Source organism: Xenopus tropicalis, chromosome 7 (assembly GCF_000004195.4).
Source record: "Xenopus tropicalis strain Nigerian chromosome 7, UCB_Xtro_10.0, whole genome shotgun sequence".
NCBI lineage: Eukaryota > Metazoa > Chordata > Amphibia > Anura > Pipidae > Xenopus > Xenopus tropicalis.
In genome coordinates this window covers 130,339,854-130,362,181 of record NC_030683.2, presented here as the reverse complement: position 1 = coordinate 130,362,181, position 22,328 = coordinate 130,339,854, and the positions used below count along the sequence as shown (strand labels likewise).

The window sequence follows — 22,328 nt, the reverse complement described above, 5'->3', positions numbered from 1 at the left end:
GGATTGGCCAATGAGAGAGTTACAATGTTTCCAGGGCCGGGATTGGCCAATGAGAGAGTTACAATGTTTCCAGGGCCGGGATTGGCCAATGAGAGAGTTACAATGTTTCCAGGGCCGGGATTGGCCAATGAGAGAGTTACAATGTTTCCAGGGCCGGGATTGGCCAATGAGAGAGTTACAATGTTTCCAGGGCTGGGATTGGCATAGAGATGGCAGTGACATTAGTTACAATGTTTCTAGCGCCCGCAGCCCATCGGGGGTACATTAGAGACCTGGTGTTTATTACCGGTTGGGAATGAGTGACTTTGGGTTCCATCCAGAACCTGTCATACAGAACCGACCCTCCCATAGGAGCTGCACTGGTTCCATGTGGGAATTCGCTCCGGGCAGCGCCGCTAACCCACAGCAGATGGCGACACACGTTACCCTGAGCCCCTTCTGTTTCCTTTCACTGATCCGGTATGTGATATGGTTATCTGAGTATTTGGGGAATATCACTAACATTTAATTGGCACAACCTGGGATCCGGGGAAGAACCAATGATTTGCCATATACAGAGCTCTGATTCTCTGTACTTCCTGCTCCTGGGCTGCTCTCTTTCCCATGGTCAGGCAGGAACCTCCCCCTGGGTAAGTGAATCCAATCTCCCCCCAGTTCTTACCCAGGTACAGAGCTCTGATTCTCTGTACTTCCTGCTCCTGGGCTGCTCTCTTTCCCATGGTCAGGCAGGAACCTCCCCCTGGGTAAGTGAATCCAATCTCCCCCCAGTACTTACCCAGGTACAGAGCTCTGATTCTCTGTACTTCCTGCTCCTGGGCTGCTCTCTTTCCCATGGTCAGGCAGGAACCTCCCCCTGGGTAAGTGAATCCAATCTCCCCCCAGTACTTACCCAGGTACAGAGCTCTGATTCTCTGTACTTCCTGCTCCTGGGCTGCTCTCTTTCCCATGGTCAGGCAGGAACCTCCCCCTGGGTAAGTGAATCCAATCTCCCCCCAGTACTTACCCAGGTACAGAGCTCTGATTCTCTGTACTTCCTGCTCCTGGGCTGCTCTCTTTCCCATGGTCAGACAGGAACCCCCCCTGGGTAAGTGAATCCAATCTCCCCCCAGTACTTACCCAGGTACAGAGCTCTGATTCTCTGTACTTCCTGCTCCTGGGCTGCTCTCTTTCCCATGGTCAGGCAGGAACCTCCCCCTGGGTAAGTGAATCCAATCTCCCCCCAGTACTTACCCAGGTACAGAGCTCTGATTCTCTGTACTTCCTGCTCCTGGGCTGCTCTCTTTCCCATGGTCAGGCAGGAACCTCCCCCCTGGGTAAGTGAATCCAATCTCCCCCAAGTACTTACCCAGGTACAGAGCTCTGATTCTCTGTACTTCCTGCTCCTGGGCTGCTCTCTTTCCCATGGTCAGGCAGGAACCTCCCCCTGGGTAAGTGAATCCAATCTCCCCCCAGTACTTACCCAGGTACAGAGCTCTGATTCTCTGTACTTCCTGCTCCTGGGCTGCTCTCTTTCCCATGGTCAGGCAGGAACCTCCCCCCCGGGTAAGTGAATCCAATCTCCCCCCAGTACTTACCCAGGTACAGAGCTCTGATTCTCTGTACTTCCTGCTCCTGGGCTGCTCTCTTTCCCATGGTCAGGCAGGAACCTCCCCCTGGGTAAGTGAATCCAATCTCCCCCCCAGTACTTACCCAGGTACAGAGCTCTGATTCTCTGTACTTCCTGCTCCTGGGCTGCTCTCTTTCCCATGGTCAGACAGGAACCTCCCCCTGGGTAAGTGAATCCAATCTCCCCCCAGTACTTACCCAGGTACAGAGCTCTGATTCTCTGTACTTCCTGCTCCTGGGCTGCTCTCTTTCCCATGGTCAGACAGGAACCCCCCCCATGGTAAGTGAATCCAATCTCCCCCCAGTACTTACTCAGGTACAGAGCTCTGATTCTCTGTACTTCCTGCTCCTGGGCTGCTCTCTTTCCCATGGTCAGGCAGGAACCTCCCCCTGGGTAAGTGAATCCAATCTCCCCCCAGTACTTACCCAGGTACAGAGCTCTGATTCTCTGTACTTCCTGCTCCTGGGCTGCTCTCTTTCCCATGGTCAGGCAGGAACCTCCCCCTGGGTAAGTGAATCCAATCTCTCCCCAGTACTTACCCAGGTACAGAGCTCTGATTCTCTGTACTTCCTGCTCCTGGGCTGCTCTCTTTCCCATGGTCAGGCAGGAACCTCCCCCTGGGTAAGTGAATCCAATCTCCCCCCAGTACTTACCCAGGTACAGAGCTCTGATTCTCTGTACTTCCTGCTCCTGGGCTGCTCTCTTTCCCATGGTCAGACAGGAACCTCCCCCTGGGTAAGTGAATCCAATCTCTACCCAGGTACAGAGCTCTGATTCTCTGTACTTCCTGCTCCTGGGCTGCTCTCTTTCCCATGGTCAGGCAGGAACCCCCCCCCCCCGGGTAAGTGAATCCAATCTCCCCCCAGTACTTACCCAGGTACAGAGCTCTGATTCTCTGTACTTCCTGCTCCTGGGCTGCTCTCTTTCCCATGGTCAGGCAGGAACCTCCCCCTGGGTAAGTGAATCCAATCTCCCCCCAGTACTTACCCAGGTACAGAGCTCTGATTCTCTGTACTTCCTGCTCCTGGGCTGCTCTCTTTCCCATGGTCAGGCAGGAACCCCCCCTGGGTAAGTGAATCCAATCTCCCCCCAGTACTTACCCAGGTACAGAGCTCTGATTCTCTGTACTTCCTGCTCCTGGGCTGCTCTCTTTCCCATGGTCAGGCAGGAACCTCCCCCTGGGTAAGTGAATCCAGTCTCCCCCCAGTACTTACCCAGGTACAGAGCTCTGATTCTCTGTACTTCCTGCTCCTGGGCTGCTCTCTTTCCCATGGTCAGGCAGGAACCTCCCCTGGGTAAGTGAATCCAATCTCCCCCCAGTACTTACCCAGGTACAGAGCTCTGATTCTCTGTACTTCCTGCTCCTGGGCTGCTCTCTTTCCCATGGTCAGGCAGGAACCCCCCCCTGGGTAAGTGAATCCAATCTCCCCCCAGTACTTACCCAGGTACAGAGCTCTGATTCTCTGTACTTCCTGCTCCTGGGCTGCTCTCTTTCCCATGGTCAGGCAGGAACCTCCCCCTGGGTAAGTGAATCCAATCTCCCCCCAGTACTTACCCAGGTACAGAGCTCTGATTCTCTGTACTTCCTGCTCCTGGGCTGCTCTCTTTCCCATGGTCAGACAGGAACCTCCCCCTGGGTAAGTGAATCCAATCTCCCCCCAGTACTTACCCAGGTACAGAGCTCTGATTGGGGGCAGGAGGGGGCGGAGCAAAGAACAATCATCTCAGATAAATAACAAACACATGACAGTATTTATTAGCTGATGTCCAGTTGTAACAGTGACATATAATTAGAGCAATTAATTAATATTATTATTATTGGATACATTGTAACAAATCACAATCAGTGCAAACAGGACCAACATTCTGGCCTGCAGAGCTTACAGTCTATTAGTTCCAGTTTACAATTAGCAGTTTGCATTTCAGTGTCAACTACTTCTGTGTCACTACGGGGCCCTGTGTGGGGAAACTGCACTTCTTTGTGCAAAACTGCTCCCTGGTTGCTAGGGTCATTTGGACCCTAGCAACCAGACAGCTGCTGAATAAAAAGTGAACTAAAAAAAACATTAATAATAAAAAATGAAGACCAATTGCAAATAGTCTCAGTTACACTCAGTGGGGATCATTTACAACTGCGCTTTTGGATGCAAAACGCCATTTTTTCCCCCACAATGCAGTATTTTTAAGGCCAATAACTGGTTTCTATGAGTCGCAGTTACAGCACTGCTGCCTGGGGAGGCCTCTGAGATAAAGGCAAAGTAAACCCGTGCTGCCTTCTGTTCAAGCAACTTCAGTCATTAGCAGCAAATAAAGGAGCAGCTTTCAGCCCCCCCCAGCGCTACAGGCAGCAGCGCCTCCCCCCCATCGTATGCAGATGAACCCCCCCAATCCGTGTTTTTGCAGCGATGCCCCCAATTAATTCCGAGTGAAGTGATCGGCGCGTTTAGCCGGATAACGAGTTTGATTGCTTTCCGCCCGTAATTAGCGCTTTGCCACTCAGCAGCGATTGGGGGATTATGTAGCGGACAAATAAAGTTGACTGATACGGGGGGGACACGGGGGGGGGCCCTCAGCGAATGTATCGATGGAATTGAGTTTAAATCCGTCAAATAAAGAAGTTTTTCCGTGAAGTTGTTGGGCCCCAGAGTGAGAAATTGCCCCCAACTACCCCAGAGGGCAAAATGGCTGCAGGGGAAATGGATACAAAAGACTCAATGACTACTACTGGGGGGCTCAGAAGGGTTTGGGGGTGAGCACAGCGTTTCCATAGGGCCCCACTCCAGCTCCTCCAGGCTGAGGAAACACAAAGGCTCCACTTGATACAATGGGATTCACGGTGAGGTTCGTAGATGGATCGGCCCATTGCTTCGGCTCTGTGGGGTTGGACTAATTGGATGAATCAGTTCTTCTCTGGTCACGTGGGGTTGTACTGTCCAAGTTCAGAAATAAAATACTGTCACCCTTTGTTGGTACGATTCACCGATCTTATTGATACCACTCACTTCTTTCACCATTACCCATCATCTCCATGGTATTGGTATGGTCCACTGATCATATCACTCCCATAACCATTACCCATCATCTCCATGGTATTGGTATGGTCCACTGATCATATCACTCCCATAACCATTACCCATCATCTCCATGGTATTGGTATGGTCCACTGATCATATCACTCCAATAACCATTACCCATCATCTCCATGGTATTGGTATGGTCCACTGATCATATCACTCCCTTATCCATTACCCATCATCTCCATGGTATTGGCATGGTCCACTGATCATATCACTCCCATGACCATTACCCATCATCTCTATGGTATTGGCATGGTCCACTGATCATATCACTCCCATGACCATTACCCATCATCTCTATGGTATTGGTATGGTCCACTAATCATATCACTCCCTTAACCATTACCCATCATCTCCATGGTATTGGTATGATCCACCAATCTTACTTTTATCACTCTCTTCATTCACCACCACCCATCATCTCCATGGTATTGGTATAGTCCACAGATCATATCACTCCCATTCCCTTGACCATTACCCATTATCTCCATCGTATTGGTATGGTCCACTGGTTTAACAGATGTAATTCCATTCATTCACCATGACCCATCATCTCCATGGTATTGGTATGGTCCACTGATCTTACTGATACCCCTCACTTCACCATGACCCATCATCTCCATAGCTGAAGAAGACTAGTCCCTCCCTAAAGGGTGATGCCCCTATAGGCCAGAAAGGAAAGAGCAGACCAAAGACAACAAGTTCTAGAAGACAAATACCTTAAGGCACAGGGTTGGCAGATTTGGCCAAGGGGAAGGGTCTATTACGGAATCTATGGTTCCTCTATGGGGGCAAGAAAGGCACCAATAACAGCAGGGCTCACATTGAAGGCAGCATCGGGTTTGCTATTCTCAGAACTAACAGCCAATGGAAATCTGGATATTTGTGTATTAAAATTCCCATGGGAACGGTTCCCAGGGGTTGGGGTTGGGGCCACCCCTCAGCTGAGCCAACCAATACCCAATGGCAGCCGCTCAGGCTATGGGTTACAGAACAAGGACTCGCTATGTTATTGCCCAACACAGTGAACATCAACTGAACTCTGCAGCTGTTGCTGAACTACAACTCCCAGCACCCTGAGAGCCAGTGCCAACCAACAAATATATCAGAGAAACATCAGGGTTTGCAAGAAGTGCCCACCTAGTGACTGATCCACCAATCACAAACTTCAGCCTAGGAAACAACAGAAAGGGTTCTGGATTTTTTTAAAGGGGAAGTTATCACTTATGTGATTGTCCATTGGGGGCTCTGAGATAAAAGAGTGATTAATATGTGACTTGCAGTACCACCTTTTACCTGTTGCTCTTGCATAGGCTGCAATAGAACAGCGCCTCCCGTTATGAATAAATGGCCAACAAACCAGGTCCCAATAACTTCATGAAGGTGTTACTTTCCCTTTACCCCGACTCCTGACCCGCGACTGGGACGTCCCTTGCACCGCGCCCCCCACAACGTGCAACAAGAAATCCTTTTCCCAAGTCCGAAGGTTCCTCCGGTGAAATTAGGATTGGGTTAGGGCGCCCCCTTGTGCTATAATTACATAATGACCTTAACGGATTCAGTTAAAATAAAGACATTAAAATTCACTTTAAAAAAATAAAATATCGTTATGATAAACTCTGTAAAATGGGGGAGTTTGGGGGGTTCTTAGTGTCCGTGTCGCAGAGAACCGAACCGATATTGGCAGCGGCTCCGATGTCTCCCCTCTGGGGGTTCAGTTGGTACAGCCCCCTGTAGGTATGGGCACGGCTCACTGCATATACGGGTACTTCCATTCCGTCAGGGGTACGTGGGTCTCTTTAACGACTTGGGGTGACGTCCATCTGAGGATGTAGTGTGGCCCCCCCGGCTTGTCGTTGGTGCCTGGAAAGCAATAGGGCTCAGCGTGAGGGAAGGCGGGGTTACACAGTCACTTCCTCCCAGGGCAGTAGGTACAGAGGGTTCCCTGGGTATCTGGGGGAGGTACTTCCTGTGCAGGGGGGAGAGGGGCGGGGTTACATGGTCACTCCCTCCCAGTGCAGTAGGTACAGTGGGTTCCCTGGGTATCTGGGGGAGGTACTTCCTCTGCAGGGGGGAGAGGGGCGGGGTTACATGGTCACTCCCTCCCAGTGCAGTAGGTACTTTGGGTTCCCTGGGTATCTGGGGGAGGTACTTTCTGTGCAGGGGGGAGAGGGGCGGGGTTACACGGTCACTTCCTCCCAGGGCAGTAGGTACAGTGGGTTCCCTGGGTATCTTAGGGAGGTACTTCCTGTGCAGGGGGAGAGGGGCGGGATTACATGGTCACTTCCTCCCAGGGCAGTAGGTACAGTGGGTTCCCTGGGTATCTGGGGGAGGTACTTCCTGTGCAGGGGGAGAGGGGCGGGATTACATGGTCACTACCTACTGCCCTGGGAGGAAAAGTGGGTTCCCTGGGTATCTGGGGGAGGTACTTCCTGTGCAGGGGGAGAGGGGCGGGGTTACATGGTCACTCCCTCCCAGTGCAGTAGGTACAGTGGGTTCCCTGGGTATCTTGGGGAGGTACTTCCTGTGCAGGGGGGAGAGGGGCGGGATTACATGGTCACTTCCTCCCAGTGCAGTAGGTACAGTGGGTTCCCTGGGTATCTGGGGGAGGTACTTCCTGTGCAGGGGGAGAGGGGCGGGATTACATGGTCACTTCCTCCCAGGGCAGTAGGTAAAGTGGGTTCCCTGGGTATCTGGGGGAGGTACTTCCTGTGCAGGGGGGAGAGGGGCGGGATTACATGGTCACTTCCTCCCAGGGCAGTAGGTACAGTGGGTTCCCTGGGTATCTGGGGGAGGTACTTCCTGTGCAGGGGGAGAGGGGCGGGATTACATGGTCACTTCCTCCCAGGGCAGTAGGTAAAGTGGGTTCCCTGGGTATCTGGGGGAGGTACTTCCTGTGCAGGGGGAGAGGGGCGGGGTTACATGGTCACTCCCTCCCAGTGCAGTAGGTACAGTGGGTTCCCTGGGTATCTTGGGGAGGTACTTCCTGTGCAGGGGGGAGAGGGGTGGGGTTACATGGTCACTCCCTCCCAGTGCAGTAGGTACAATGGGTTCCCTGGGTATCTGGGGGAGGTACTTCCTGTGCAGGGGGGGGAGGGGCGGGATTACATGGTCACTTCCTCCCAGTGCAGTAGGTACAATGGGTTCCCTGGGTATCTGGGGGAGGTACTTCCTGTGCAGGGGGAGAGGGGTGGGGTTACATGGTCACTCCCTCCCAGTGCAGTAGGTACAGTGGGTTCCCTGGGTATCTGGGGGAGGTACTTCGTGTGCAGGGGGGAGAGGGGCGGGATTACATGGTCACTTCCTCCCAGTGCAGTAGGTACAGTGGGTTCCCTGGGTATCTGTATAGATCTATCTGTATAGATTGGTAGGTGTGGGTTAGGTGTGCTGGGTTTACTTGGATGGGTTGAACTTGATGGACACTGGTCTTTTTTCAACCCTATGTAACTATGTAACTATACTATCTGGGGGAGGTACTTCCTGTGCAGGGGGGAGAGGGGCGGGGTTACATGGTCACTCCCTCCCTGTGCAGTAGGTACAATGGGTTCCCTGGGTATCTGGGGGAGGTACTTTCTGTGCAGGGGGGTGAGGGGCGGGGTTACATGGTCACTTCCTCCCAGTGCAGTAGGTACAATGGGTTCCCTGGGTATCTGGGGGAGGTACTTTCTGTGCAGGGGGGTGAGGGGCGGGGTTACATGGTCACTTCCAATGCAGTAGGTACAGTGGGTTCCCTGGGTATCTGGGGAAGTTCTTTCTGTGCAGGGGGGAGAGGGGCGGGGTTACACGGTCACTTCCTCCCAGTGCAGTAGGTACAGTGGGTTCCCTGGGTATCTGGGGGAGGTACTTCCTGTGCAGGTGAGAGGGGCGGGGTTACACGGTCACTTCCTCCCAGTGCAGTAGGTACAGTGGGTTCCCTGGGTATCTGGGGGAAGTACTTTCTGTGCAGGGGGGAGAGGGGCGGGGTTACACAGTCACTTCCTCCCAGTGCAGTAGGTACAGTGGGTTCCCTGAGTATGAAATATAACTCATTTGGGGCCAATGACCTGCCTGGGTGGTTATTACCAACTTACCAGATGCCCGAGAGCCCCCAAATGGTTGTTGCGCCACAACTGCGCCAGTGGATTTATCATTTATATAGAAATTCCCAGCCGCGTGCCGGAGAATCTGCGTCGCCTCCCTCAGCACATTCCTGTAATAAGTACCAAGGGTTCATTAGAATCTGTACTAAGCACAATTCAGCAGGAACAGCCCCCTAAGTTTGCCCATAGCCTGTACAGAGAGATACCATAAAACTATGGCACATAGGGATTCCCCTGTACTAAGCACAATTCAGCAGGAACAGCCCCCTAAGTTTGCTCATAGCCTGTACAGAGAGATACCATAAAACTATGGCACATAGGGATTCCCCTGTACTAAGCACAATTCAGCAGGAACAGCCCCCTAAGTTTGCTCATAGCCTGTACAGAGAGATACCATAAAAGGATGGCACATAGGGATTCCCCTGTACTAAGCACAATTCAGCAGGAACAGCCCCCTAAGTTTGCCCATAGCCTGTACAGAGAGATACCATAAAACTATGGCACATAGGGATTCCCCTGTACTAAGCACAATTCAGCAGGAACAGCCCCCTAAGTTTGCCCATAGCCTGTACAGAGAGATACCATAAAACTATGGCACATAGGGATTCCCCTGTACTAAGCACAATTCAGCAGGAACAGCCCCCTAAGTTTGCCCATAGCCTGTACAGAGAGATACCATAAAACTATGGCACATAGGGATTCCCCTGTACTAAGCACAATTCAGCAGGAACAGCCCCCTCAGTTTAGGGAATAATGGGAGTAGAGCGCCAGCTTTGGGTTATACGCCTCCCCCCATCCCATAATTATCCGACAGTTCTGCCAACAGACTCTCATTTGCGTATTTAGATTCGCTCATTAATATGTACGCTCTGTAACCCCAGGCCCCACCCCCAGTACTGTGTTGGTACCGGCGCTGCTCACTTATCCTGTGCAAACACTGCCCCCGTCAGGCCGTATGGGGAAGTGGAGTCGATCAGCTGCAGAACTTCTCTGTAATTGCTTTCCGGATAAACATAAACCGCCAGAACCGGTCCGAATATTTCCTGTGAGAGGCAGAAATACATTAACAGGGCGCCCAAGGATCCAATCATAACCCAGAGCTCCCCTACCCCCGGGTACAGGAAGGGGAGGGCATTATAGCCCTGATGCGCCCTGGGAACCAATCAGGAGTTTATCCCATGCAGAGAGGTTGGGCCTCTTGGTCTCCTCTCCACCCACAGACCCCCATCTCTATATGTAGCTTAGCTTTCTGCACGGTGCTATTACCCATTCAGTTAAAGGGTTAACTTTTCCTATGCTGTAGAGAGTCAGTTTGCAATTGGTCTTCATTTTTTATTAATTGTGGTTTCTTTAAATATTTCAATATTTGTTCAGCAGCTCTCCTGTTTGGAATTTCAGCAGCTATCTTGTTGCTAGGGTCCAAATTACCTTAGCAACCAGGGAGGGGTTTGGATGAGAGACAGGTATATGAATAGGGGGAGGGGCTGAATAGAAAGATAAGGAATAAAAAGTAACAATAACAATAAAACTGGAGCCTCACAGAGCAATAGGTTTTGGCTGTCGGGGTCAGTGACCCCCATTTGAAAGCTGGAAAGAGTTGCTAGGGTCCAAATTACCTTAGCAACCAGGGAGTGGTTTGAATGAGAGACTGGTATATAAATAGGGGAGGGGCTGAATAGAAAGATAAGGAATAAAAAGTAACAATAACAATAAAACTGGAGCCTCACAGAGCAATAGGGTTTGGCTGCCGGGGTCAGTGACCCCCATTTGAAAGCTGGAAAGAGTTGCTAGGGTCCAAATTACCTTAGCAACCAGGGAGTGGTTTGGATGAGAGACAGGAATATGAATAGGGGAGGGGCTGAATAGAAAGATAAGGAATAAAAAGTAACAATAACAATAAAACTGGAGCCTCACAGAGCAATAGGGTTTGGCTGCCGGGGTCAGTGACCCCCATTTGAAAGCTGGAAAGAGTTGCTAGGGTCCAAATTACCTTAGCAACCAGGGAGTGGTTTGGATGAGAGACAGGAATATGAATAGGGGAGGGGCTGAATAGAAAGATAAGGAATAAAAAGTAACAATAACAATAAAACTGGAGCCTCACAGAGCAATATGGTTTGGCTGCCGGGGTCAGTGACCCCCATTTGAGAGCTGCAAAGAGTCAGAAGAATGCAAAAAACTATACAAAATAAATAATGAAGACCAATTGCAAAGTTGCTAGGAATAGGACATTCTATAACATACTAAAAGCTAATGTAAAGGAGCAGTGGGTGCTGCCATACTGCAGGGCGTTGCTAGGGAACCAGCCGGTCCTACCTCCGCCATGATCTTCTCCTTGGGGTTTTTGCTCTCGATGATGGTCGGTTGCACGTAATATCCCTCGCTGTCGTCGCACTTCCCTCCCGCTAGGATGGCGAGGTCGGGTGACGACTGGGCGTGGCTTATCCAACCCTGGATCCGCCTGAAAGACTAAGGAAAACGCAAGTCTCGTGAATTCGCCTCTTATTGGCCGATACCTGTCACCTGATCATCAGTGTGTAGCAGCAACAACCTATTCCTGGTCATTTGGTCACACTCTGTCTCCCAGTGCAGTGCGCCCTACTGTCTCCATCTTGTCCTACTGTCTCCATCTTGCCCTACTGTCTCCATCTTGCCCTACTGCCTCCATCTTGCCCTACTGTCTCCATCTTGCCCTACTGTCCCCATCTTGCCCTACTGTCTCCATCTTGCCCTACTGTCCCCATCTTGCCCAACTGTCTCCATCTTGCCCTACTGCCTCCATCTTGCCCTACTGTCTCCATCTTGCCCTACTGTCTCCATCTTGCCCTACTGTCTCCATCTTGCCCTACTGTCCCCATCTTGCCCAACTGTCTCCATCTTGCCCTACTGTCTCCATCTTGCCCTACTGTCTCCATCTTGCCCTACTGTCCCCATCGGCATGTACAGATGATGGTGGGTAAATCCCATAACAGCTTATAGAATAATCCAGAATGTCGGGACCCCCCCCTCCAATATCTGGCACGGGGGGGGGAGGGCACTTACCTTTTGGTCGATAACCGCGGAGAAGAAGGAGCTGAAGTCGTCGGCCGGCTGAAAGCAGAACAGAAAGTGTCAGCGCGGAGTGTCTAATAAATGAGCCCCTCAAAGCCCCCGTCAGCGGATCAAACAGAGACAAATCCTCGCCCCAAATCCCAAAGCCAAAGTGGCGCTCGGTACCTGACACGCAAGGGGCGGGGCTTTTCAATTAAGGGATGAGGGGACAACCCCCCCGCGTTTCGCTCGAGTTGGTGTCAGGATGAGAGAGGAGGATGAGAGGCGATTGGCGGGGAGGAATTAAGGTTTAATCCCATTAATCCCGTGCTACTGAGGGGGGCGAGGGGGGGGGGATAAATGACAAATCCGCACTCACGTCCCCCACTTTGATCTTGGCGTGTTCCTCCAGCAGCCGCGCTTTGATCCGGGGCCACAGCGAGTCGGGGACATAGAGGCGGGAGCAGGCCGAGCACTTCTGCCCCCCGTACTCGAACGCCGAGCGGATGGTGCCGTTCACGGTGCTCTCCACGTCCGCCGACGCGTGGACGAAGTGGAAATTCTTCCCGCCGCATTCTGACCGGGGGGGGGGAGATAAGGGGCACAGATTGGCATACACTCTGCACCTATGGCACTGCCCATTAGCCTTCCCATTATAGCCACAGGGGCTTCCACTGCTGTGCCAGTCACATGGTGCATAATCACTGCCTGCCCCCCCTGTGCCCCTAATAAAGGGGTGTCTATAGGTTGCCCCCCTATCCCTCCCCCTGTATTGGTTCATGCCAATGTTACTGGGTCAAGTCAGTCCAGGTAGAACCAAGACCCCTCTGGCACTAGTGGGTGCCCTAGTCTGTGACCCCCCCCCCACCCCCCATCCCCCTGGGAAACTGCCCTCACCTCCAGCCAAGCGTGGGAAAGTCCGATACACGTCGAGGTTCTGTGCAACCTGCTTCCAGAGGTGCTTGAAGGTTCTGGGCACAAAAAAAATTATAATATTGATGAGGAAAGGATCAGGTCCTAGCAACGGCACATAGTAACCATGAACTGATTGGGTTTGGGTTGTACCAGTCTTGCCCTACTGTCTCCATCTTGCCCTACTGTCTCCGTCTTGCCCTACTGTCTCCGTCTTGCCCTACTGTCTCCGTCTTGCCCTACTGTCTCCGTCTTGCCCTACTGTCTCCGTCTTGCCCTACTGTCCCCGTCTTGCCCTACTGTCCCCGTCTTGCCCTACTGTCCCCGTCTTGCCCTACTGTCCCCGTCTTGCCCTACTGTCCCCGTCTTGCCCTACTGTCCCCGTCTTGCCCTACTGTCTCCGTCTTGCCCTACTGTCTCCGTCTTGCCCTACTGTCCCCGTCTTGCCCTACTGTCCCCGTCTTGCCCTACTGTCTCCGTCTTGCCCTACTGTCTCCGTCTAGTCCTACTGTCTCCGTCTTGCCCTACTGTCCCCGTCTTGCCCTACTGTCCCCGTCTTGCCCTACTGTCCCCGTCTTGCCCTACTGTCTCCGTCTAGTCCTACTGTCTCCGTCTTGCCCTACTGTCTCCGTCTTGCCCTACTGTCTCCGTCTTGCCCTACTGTCTCCGTCTTGCCCTACTGTCTCCGTCTTGCCCTACTGTCCCCGTCTTGCCCTACTGTCCCCGTCTTGCCCTACTGTCCCCGTCTTGCCCTACTGTCTCCGTCTTGCCCTACTGTCTCCGTCTTGCCCTACTGTCTCCGTCTTGCCCTACTGTCTCCATCTTGCCCTACTGTCCCCATCTTGCCCTACTGTCTCCATCTTGCCCTACTGTCTCCATCTTGCCCTACTGTCTCCATCTTGCCCTACTCACGGGACGCTGCCGGTAAAGTTAATGCCGCAGAGATGCTCGGAGCTGGTGATGGTGTCTCCGAAGACTGGGCCGTCGGCCGGGACAAACTGGATCACGTTGGGGGGGAGCCCGGCCTCAAGCAGAACCTTATACACAGCGTAACTGGAGAGAATGGCGGTGTCACTGGGCTTCCACAGAACCACGTTCCCCTGGAACAGAAGGGAAACCACCCAATGAATAGAATTCTCTGTACAACCTGATACGGACCCGATCTGCATCTGTATCTGTACCAACCATAAGCGCCGGGGCCCCCGCCAGATTCCCACCAATCGCAGTGAAGTTAAACGGCGACACCGCAGCGATAAAACCCTGAAAGGGAGAGATAGAGTTAAACATCTTGTACCGACCCACTAAGGGTACCCCCAGAACTATAGCGGGGTGACTGTTACCCCAATGTTTCTATATATCTGTAACCTTGTTATGGGCTAAGGGGGCCCAGCCTGAAGGCCAGTTAGGGGGGGATTTGGGGTGAGTGCTTATTTGTGCCCTGGGTACCCCTGGAACTATAGCGGGGTGACTGTTACCCCAATGTTTCTATATATCTGTAACCTTGTTATGGGCTAAGGGGGCCCAGCCTGAAGGCCAGTTAGGGGGGGATTTGGGGTGAGTGCTTATTTGTGCCCTGGGTACCCCTGGAACTATAGCAGGGTGACTGTTACCCCAATGTTTCTATATATCTGTAACCTTGTTATGGGCTAAGGGGGCCCAGCCTGAAGGCCAGTTAGGGGGGGATTTGGGGTGAGTGCTTATTTGTGCCCTGGGTACCCCTGGAACTATAGCGGGGTGACTGTTACCCCAATGTTTCTATATATCTGTAACCTTGTTATGGGCTAAGGGGGCCCAGCCTGAAGGCCAGTTAGGGGGGGATTTGGGGTGAGTGCTTATTTGTGCCCTGGGTACCCCTGGAACTATAGCGGGGTGACTGTTACCCCAATGTTTCTATATATCTGTAACCTTGTTATGGGCTAAGGGGGCCCAGCCTGAAGGCCAGTTAGGGGGGGATTTGGGGTGAGTGCTTATTTGTGCCCTGGGTACCCCTGGAACTATAGCAGGGTGACTGTTACCCCAATGTTTCTATATATCTATAACCTTGTTATGAGCTAAGGGGGTGACTGTTACCCCAATGTTTCTGTATATTTGTAACCTTAAGGGGCCCTGAGCAAACACTACTAGAATGTTAGCTCTTTAGGCCAGAACCTTATTCCTACCAGTTACCATGACTCCCATGACCATTGCTTTATTCAGATTTCAGGTTCAGCTCCTCGGGTATCACTCTCACCTCTAAGCCCCTATAGACCATGGAGTTGGTGCTGACGGGGATGCTGATTGGCTGCTCGTGCGTCAGTTCCAGGGCGTATTTGGCGTTGAAACGGAAGAAGTCAATTAACTCGGCAGCGGCATCAATTTCCGCCTGGATCGCAGTTTTCCCCTAGAACAAGAGTGTGAGTTTGGGGCTCATAAATGGGGGGGGGACGACGCCCCAAAGTATCAGGGGCCCCTCCATAATCATGTGGGTGGGAAAGCAGTAATTAATAGGGATTTAGATGGAAGACTTCTAATTATACAAATGTGCCCATTACCTGCCCAATCATGGTCTTGGCCAGAATCTCCGCCCTCCTGGGGCCGCTCAGAAGATCCGCGGCTTTAAAGAAGATCTGCGCCCGGTCCTGTACGGGTTTCAGGTCCCACTCCTTACGCACGCCCATCGCGGCATTGATGGCTTTATTCAGCAGCTCCTGTGGGAGGAGTCAGCAAAGTGGGAGGAGTCAGTAAGGGGGACATTAGTGGAATTAAGGGCGGGGCATATCTGAGTAAGCACTCACCTTATCCGCGAAGCAGTACTTGGCCACCCTGTGAGAATGCTTGAACGGCTGAAATACAGAAGGAGCCGGGAGTTATCAGTTAAAGTGACGGAGGCAGAGTTTACAGCATTGGGGGGGGCACAGGGAAATCAGGGCCGGTGAGACTGGCACCTTAGTAGCCACGGGGGCTTCTTATATAGAACCAATACACCTGTAGTTTCCCCCGTTACCCCAGGGCTGGGGCAGATACAAACACATTCACAAGGGTGGGGGGCACAGGGAAATCAGGGCCGGTGAGACTGGCACCTTAGTAGCCACGGGGGCTTCTTATATACAACCAATACACCTGTAGTTTCCCCCGTTACCCCAGGGCTGGGGCAGATACAAACACATTCACAAGGGTGGGGGGCACAGGGAAATCAGGGCCGGTGAGACTGGCACCTTAGTAGCCACGTGGGCTTCTTATATACAACCAATACACCTGTAGTTTCCCCCATTACCCCAGGGTTGGGGCAGATACAAACACATTCACAAGGGCGGGGGGCACATTTGTCTATGAAACCAGCTGACTGTGTCAACGACCAATCACTGGGCCCGGTTCTTACCGACACTTGGTACCTCACGTCCTTAGTCCAGACTTCCTCTCCCCCAACGACACACGGGATTTCTTCCGTTGTAGCCTTCAGCTCGTGTAATGCCTAATAATACAATAAATACATGAACTGGGGGGTGGGCAAACATAGGGCAATTGTTATCTAGGACAATTCCAGTACAGCCCATAGCAACCAATCAGATGCTTGTAATGCTCTAATTGGCTACAGGTTGCTCTAGCCCTATGACTATACTAATGCTCTAATTGGCTACAACTTATCTCGCTCTGTGAACATTCTAATGTTTTGATTGGCTGCAGGTTGGTCTAGCCCTATTAATATTCTAGTGATCTGATTGGCTAGAGGTTCATCTGGGCCAATAAGTATTGCAATACTTTGATTGGCTACCAGCAGACAGGTTTATCTCCCTGTTATGTAACTGCTCGTTAGGAAATCTTCCACGTTAATCATTAATCAGGTGTCTGGGAATCTCGCCGTCTGTACAAACAAACGAAAGTAGAGAAACTGTTGGAGCGGCATAAAATCGCTAAACGCACGTGGGAATCACACGGCGGCCGCCTGGTGTTCCCATGGTAACAGATTAACCTGTGTCTGTGCCACTGGGGAAAGTTAAGGTCAACTTTTCCCAATATAAACACATGAGAAAAACTGACCGTTCTAGCGGCTGCTATGGGGGCCACTGGGGGCTGCTATGGGGGCCCCTATAATCAGGTTCCTTTAATGTTTACAAGAAAAATAAACCAATTGCCTTACTTGCTGGAGGGCCGCCCTTTCCGCGCTGCCAGATCTGAACTCCAGGATTGGCTCATTCTTGACTTCCGCTGCGGCACAATGATGCCAGCGCCACCTACAGGATACAGGGGGCACAGTTAGGCGGAACCCATAAGTGCCCCAATCCCCCACTGATTTACATCTCACCCAGGGTGCTGCCATTCCTCATTGTACCTGAGCCTCCAGGGGGCGCTCTATCACTCAGGCTGGTTGTTCTTATGAGGAACAGTATGGCAGCCCCCACATTTACACACAAATATGCAGATACGAGGGCTTTCATGGCAAAATAACCTATGGACTATGGACCCCACATGGGTAAATACCCCCCCTACATTGTCTAAACACAATGATAATAAAGTAACATCTACCCCAACTGTTTGTTTGTAGATTTGTCCCTGTTACAAACGGACAACAACATTCTCCCCTCCCATTCCCCCTAGAACTGACACTTTCCAGACTTTCTATCTCAGTGCCTGCGGTGTGGTTAACGCGTCAGCTCTTGTGGGTATAAAAGAAACAATTAAATTGCATTAGAGAGGATGATGGGAGCTGTAGTTTAACAACTGACTCACAGGTACAATAAACTGATACCAAGGTACAACAGGGCCCCAGGAGCACCCCGGGGTGTAAGTGAAGCCGGTGGTACAAAATCTGAAGTAAAATTGTGAGTTTCTTGTGTTGGTGCAGAATCCAAACTGAATACACAGCTTTCCGGGCACAAATAGGGCAACTAACTGCCTGGGGGGAGAGGGGAAGGGGGTTTGGGGAGTAGAGAGACAAATGGGGGGAGAGGGGAAATATAGAAGGGGGGAGAAGAGGGAGGATGGGGGGGAGTAAGGCCAAACAGTTGGGGGGGGGGAGAGAAGGGGAAATTGCAGCCACTTGTCCCTATGTAATACATTCAGACAAACCCGCGCCCCTGAGTTGCTGACAGTCAGTGGGACGGTGGGAGTTGAAGTTAAACATCACTCAGACTGGGGCCCCAGTTCCCCCATTCAGCCCATGGGACTCCCTGTCAGGCAGACACAGCGCTGGCACCAGGGCCCCGGTATCGGCTGCAGAACCTCTTGGCACAGGCAGAGCTGTCAGTCATCCACTAACACTGAATTAGAAGCTGCTGCCAGAGAGGTTCCGCAGGGGCAGAGGTGACAGTTACTATAAGAGTAGAACACAATCGCAAGAGCTGACAATCTAATACCAGACAGAACAGACACCATGTGACTCCTACCCCAGCCTGACAGTAATGCAGTGCCTATGGCTGCCAGCAGGGGGCACTTACCGGGCACAGGAGCGAGTGAGGACCCCTCGGAGCTGCAACATGTTCCTGCCGGGCCAGTGACTCCCCTCGGACTGCGCTCACCTTACACTTACAGCACAACTGGCTCTTCATGCTCCTTGTTACGCGGATCCCTATTGGCTGGGAAGTACGCCGCCCTCTAGCGGCTGCTTGAGATACTGCAGCTGGGTAGGAAGCTTTATAGCAGCGAAGGGTTAATCTGACCTGCCCCTCCCAGGGGGCACTGGGGCAGGGGGATAACTCAGGGGGCAGTGGGGAAGCCACAGATCGGACATTCCATGGTGTAGGTGCCACAGGAATAGCTTTATTCCAGTCAGACATTAGGGGAGGAGCCAGTGGATCCTGTATAAATCGATTATATAGTGACTAACAGACTCCCCATAAGCACAAGCGGCGCTTCCGCCCTGACAGACACGTGATTCGATGTAGCGAATAAATACATCAGCCGCTGGCAAATCAGCCAATCAGATGCGTCCTTATATCCGAGGCTTCCCCACTTCTTGCATGTGCTTGGAAGCATCCATTCCCACATAAAGGGGAGGACTAGTGCTAGAAAACGGAATAGATGGCTGAGGAAGCTGAAAGGATTACTGTTTGGCACGGCAGTTAATTAGAAAATTACAAATGGATAAAAGAAGAATCGCATTAGCATGTGGGTAAAACATAATTAAATGATATATTTTTGACATTCTGCTTCCCCTCCCCTCGCCTCGTTTTGGCCGCGGCCCGATGTAGGCGTTGTTGAGGCCGGTACCCTCAGAGCCAATCAGTGCACGCCGTGGAGCTGTTCCTGTCCAATGAAATCGTGAGAAGTGACAGACGCCTCTTGTGCCCGCTGTTTACCCTCATATGGTCGCCTGGGGGCGGGGCAGACCATTCAGCCCCAGGGCAGCAGGGGGATTGGGTTACACTATTCTGCTGTTACTGGGGGAGTTACACCCTGTACCTTAGGGTTTTGGGGTCTTGTTTTATGTGTTATTACAGTTTTGCTAATAAAGGTGAAGTGAGTGAGTCTCAGTACCCCTAACTTTGTATCTTTCTTGGGGTTCAGTGCAGGAGATCAAAGGGAAATTGAATGAGAATCCGGGACTGTGGTGTTAATATGGGCCCAGTTGGGAGGTACGGTGGGGGAGAAGGGCCAGTTTGCTGCAGGTTCATAGCCAACTCCAAGGGCACCGGTTTATCTGGGTTCTGCCTCAGTCATGTGACTAGAGATTAGATTCCGTGCCGGCGCCTTTATATTGACTCTTAAGTGACTGGGCCGGTTCTGTCATTGGCCTCATTATTTCCCTCTGAAGGGCAGATATATATATATATATATATAGGGAAGGGCACATGTAGCTATGGCTTTTATTTCCACATACACTCTCTGTTCCTTTAAAGGGGAACTAAACCCGGCGGCTCAACCAAACGTTACTCAGCTGTTGCCGGACTACAAATCCCAGAATAATGTAACATATAATGAAGGGTGAGGCATGCTGGGAGCTGTAGTCCAGCAACATCAGGGCTGTATTCTTAAAGCAATATTGCCCAATAAAACTGCATTAAAATGCAAGAAATCCCCCAATGAGAATCCCAGCTGATGTGAGTAAATCCGGCTCCCTGTTCCATTCAGCCAGTTGCATGGGGGTGTGTGTGCATTAGACACGGGGAGAGGCCAAACTGTGCCAGTAGGTGTATGGGGGCCATGCTCATTTGCATATGCAAAGTGCCTGACACTGAGCTCAGAGTTTGTGTCTCACTATTATAAACAGGCTGTGTATGGAACCCCCAGTCTGTATGGCACCCCCAGTCTGTATGGCACCCCCAGTCTGCTCAGCAAACCTTTGCTTTGGTCAGTGTATTAAAGACATTTGTGGAATGATAGAATTCAGATTGTTTAAATAGAAAAAGCCATAATTACCTTCAAAACTAATATTCTGGGGGATGGATATATGGGAATGTTTTGGACTCTGTTGTAAACAAGTTGCATCTAAATAATGAGCTGAACCCTGTATGGGGAAGGGCAGCACTAGTGTATATGTACCCGTACCCATGATGCATCTCTGCACCAATGGGATCATTCGGCCGCTATCATTTATGGATGAATAATTCGATTCCACCTACTTCTCTATAGTGATTGGAGAAAAAATAATATACACAAGAGAAGTGACCAATGAGAATTCTACTGAGCAACAATGTGAGTGTAAGTGCAAGAGAAGTGACCAATGAGAATGCTGATTCCCTGTGTCAGGCCCCTTGCTGGTACCTTACATATAGAGATAATGATGGCATTTTCCCCTCATTATATGGCACAGGAATCAGACATGGGGATAAAGGGACAGACTTGTTCAGTGCTGGGAAACTGTGCTTATTGCTCCCAACTCCAATTGCAGGAACAGAGAACAGGGAGCCGGATTTACTCACATCAGCTGGGATTCTCATTGGGGGATTTCTTGCATTTTAATGCAGTTTTATTGGGCAATATTGCTTTAAGAATACAGCCCTGATGTTGCTGGACTACAGCTCCCAGCATGCCTCACCCTTCATTATATGTTACATTATTCTGGGATTTGTAGTCCGGCAACAGCTGAGTAACGGTTGGTTGCACCGCGCTGTGCCGCAGGGTTTAGTTCCCCTTTAAAAGATTTAGCTCCTGCACATGCTCAGTTTGCTGTGGGCTGCTGTTGGGAGGCGGAGCTTAGGGAATGTAGTAAATTATCAAAACAGCACGTCAGGTAATATCTGCCATAGAAGCTGATTAATAATAAGAATTATGCAGGCTGCACTGGTTCCTATGTTGCCCTGTAATGTAATGTGGGTGTTAAGAGTTTTTGCATTTTTTAATGAAACATTTCCCAGCTCCCCAGAGCCAGTGGCTGCATTAATATGCAAAATAATCCTCCAATGAGAATCCCAGCTGATGTGAGTAAATCCGGCTCCCTGTTCTCTGTTCCTGCAATTGGAGTTGGGAGCAATAAGCACAGTTTCCCAGCACTGAACAAGTCTGTCCCTTTATCCCCATGTCTGATTCCTGTGCCATATAATGAGGGGAAAATGCCATCATTATCTCTATATGTAAGGTACCAGCAAGGGGCCTGACACAGGGAATCAGCATTCTCATTGGTCACTTCTCTTGCACTTACACTCACATTGTTGCTCAGTAGAATTCTCATTGGTGAATTGGTTTCCATGTGTAATTAAGTTTATCATCAACTTCTATAGAGAGCTAGGGGGCGCAGTGGGGCAGCTTTACGGTTGGGTTTAGTGTCCCTTTAAAAGATAGTCTAACAAAGTAACAAGATGGCGGCCCCCATTGGAAGCATAAATCATTACTTTAATTAGGTTTCTCAATCCCTGGGCTTGTGCAGTAAATTTATAATGTTTATATCTATGCTCAGTATACAGAATACAGCAATCCTAATGATTTTCAATTTTAGACTTTAGCTGCCCTTTAAAAAGAAAGTTATAGAACAACCAAATCACATTTAAAAGCAATGGCTGCTGAGCAGACTGGGGGTGCCATACAGACTGGGGGTGCCATACAGACTGGGGGTTCCATACACAGCCTGTTTATAATAGTGAGAGCCCAAACTCTGAACTGAGTGTCAGTCAAATCAGCATGCCTGGGAAGGAACATAGTGTTTGTGCAGAGGTTCCCCTGTACATATCATGTTGTTCTGCCTATACACCTACCGGCCCCTATACACCTACCGGCCCCTATACACCTACCGGCCCCTATGCACCCACCGGCCCCTATGCACCCACCGGCCCCTATGCACCCACCGGCCCCTATGCACCCTCCGACCCCTATGCACCCTCCGGCCCCTATGCACCCTCCGGCCCCTATGCACCCACCGGCCCCTATGCACCCACCGACCCCTATGCACCTACCGGCCCTATACACCCACCGGCCCCTATACACCTACTGGCACCTATACACCCACCGGCCCCTATACACCTACTGGCACCTATACACCCACCGGCCCCTATACACCTACTGGCACCTATACACCCACCGGCCCCTATGCACCTACCGACCCCTATACACCTACCGACCCCTATACACCTACTGGCACCTATACACCCACCGGCCCCTATGCACCTACCGACCCCTATGCCCCTACCGGCCCCTATACACCTACTTGACCCTATACACCCACCGGCCCCTATACACCTACTGGCACCTATACACCTACTTGACCCTATACACCTA

At 51.2% G+C, this 22,328-nt stretch overlaps 1 protein-coding gene across 1 annotated transcript; it reads right to left on the bottom strand.

Annotated features, from left to right (window-relative positions):
* Positions 1 to 3,335: 3,335 nt before the first annotated feature.
* Positions 3,336 to 18,174, bottom strand: aldh4a1 (aldehyde dehydrogenase 4 family member A1). Its single transcript, NM_001102714.1, is given in 15 exon segments — positions 3,336 to 6,546; positions 8,754 to 8,872; positions 9,684 to 9,805; positions 11,076 to 11,228; positions 11,802 to 11,849; positions 12,169 to 12,365; positions 12,687 to 12,760; positions 13,614 to 13,801; positions 13,887 to 13,961; positions 14,932 to 15,081; positions 15,233 to 15,388; positions 15,476 to 15,523; positions 16,060 to 16,152; positions 16,819 to 16,912; positions 18,116 to 18,174. Coding segments are annotated over 15 exon segments (1,671 nt in total). The 5' UTR covers positions 18,157 to 18,174; the 3' UTR covers positions 3,336 to 6,433.
* Between the last annotated feature and the right edge of the window lie 4,154 nt (positions 18,175 to 22,328).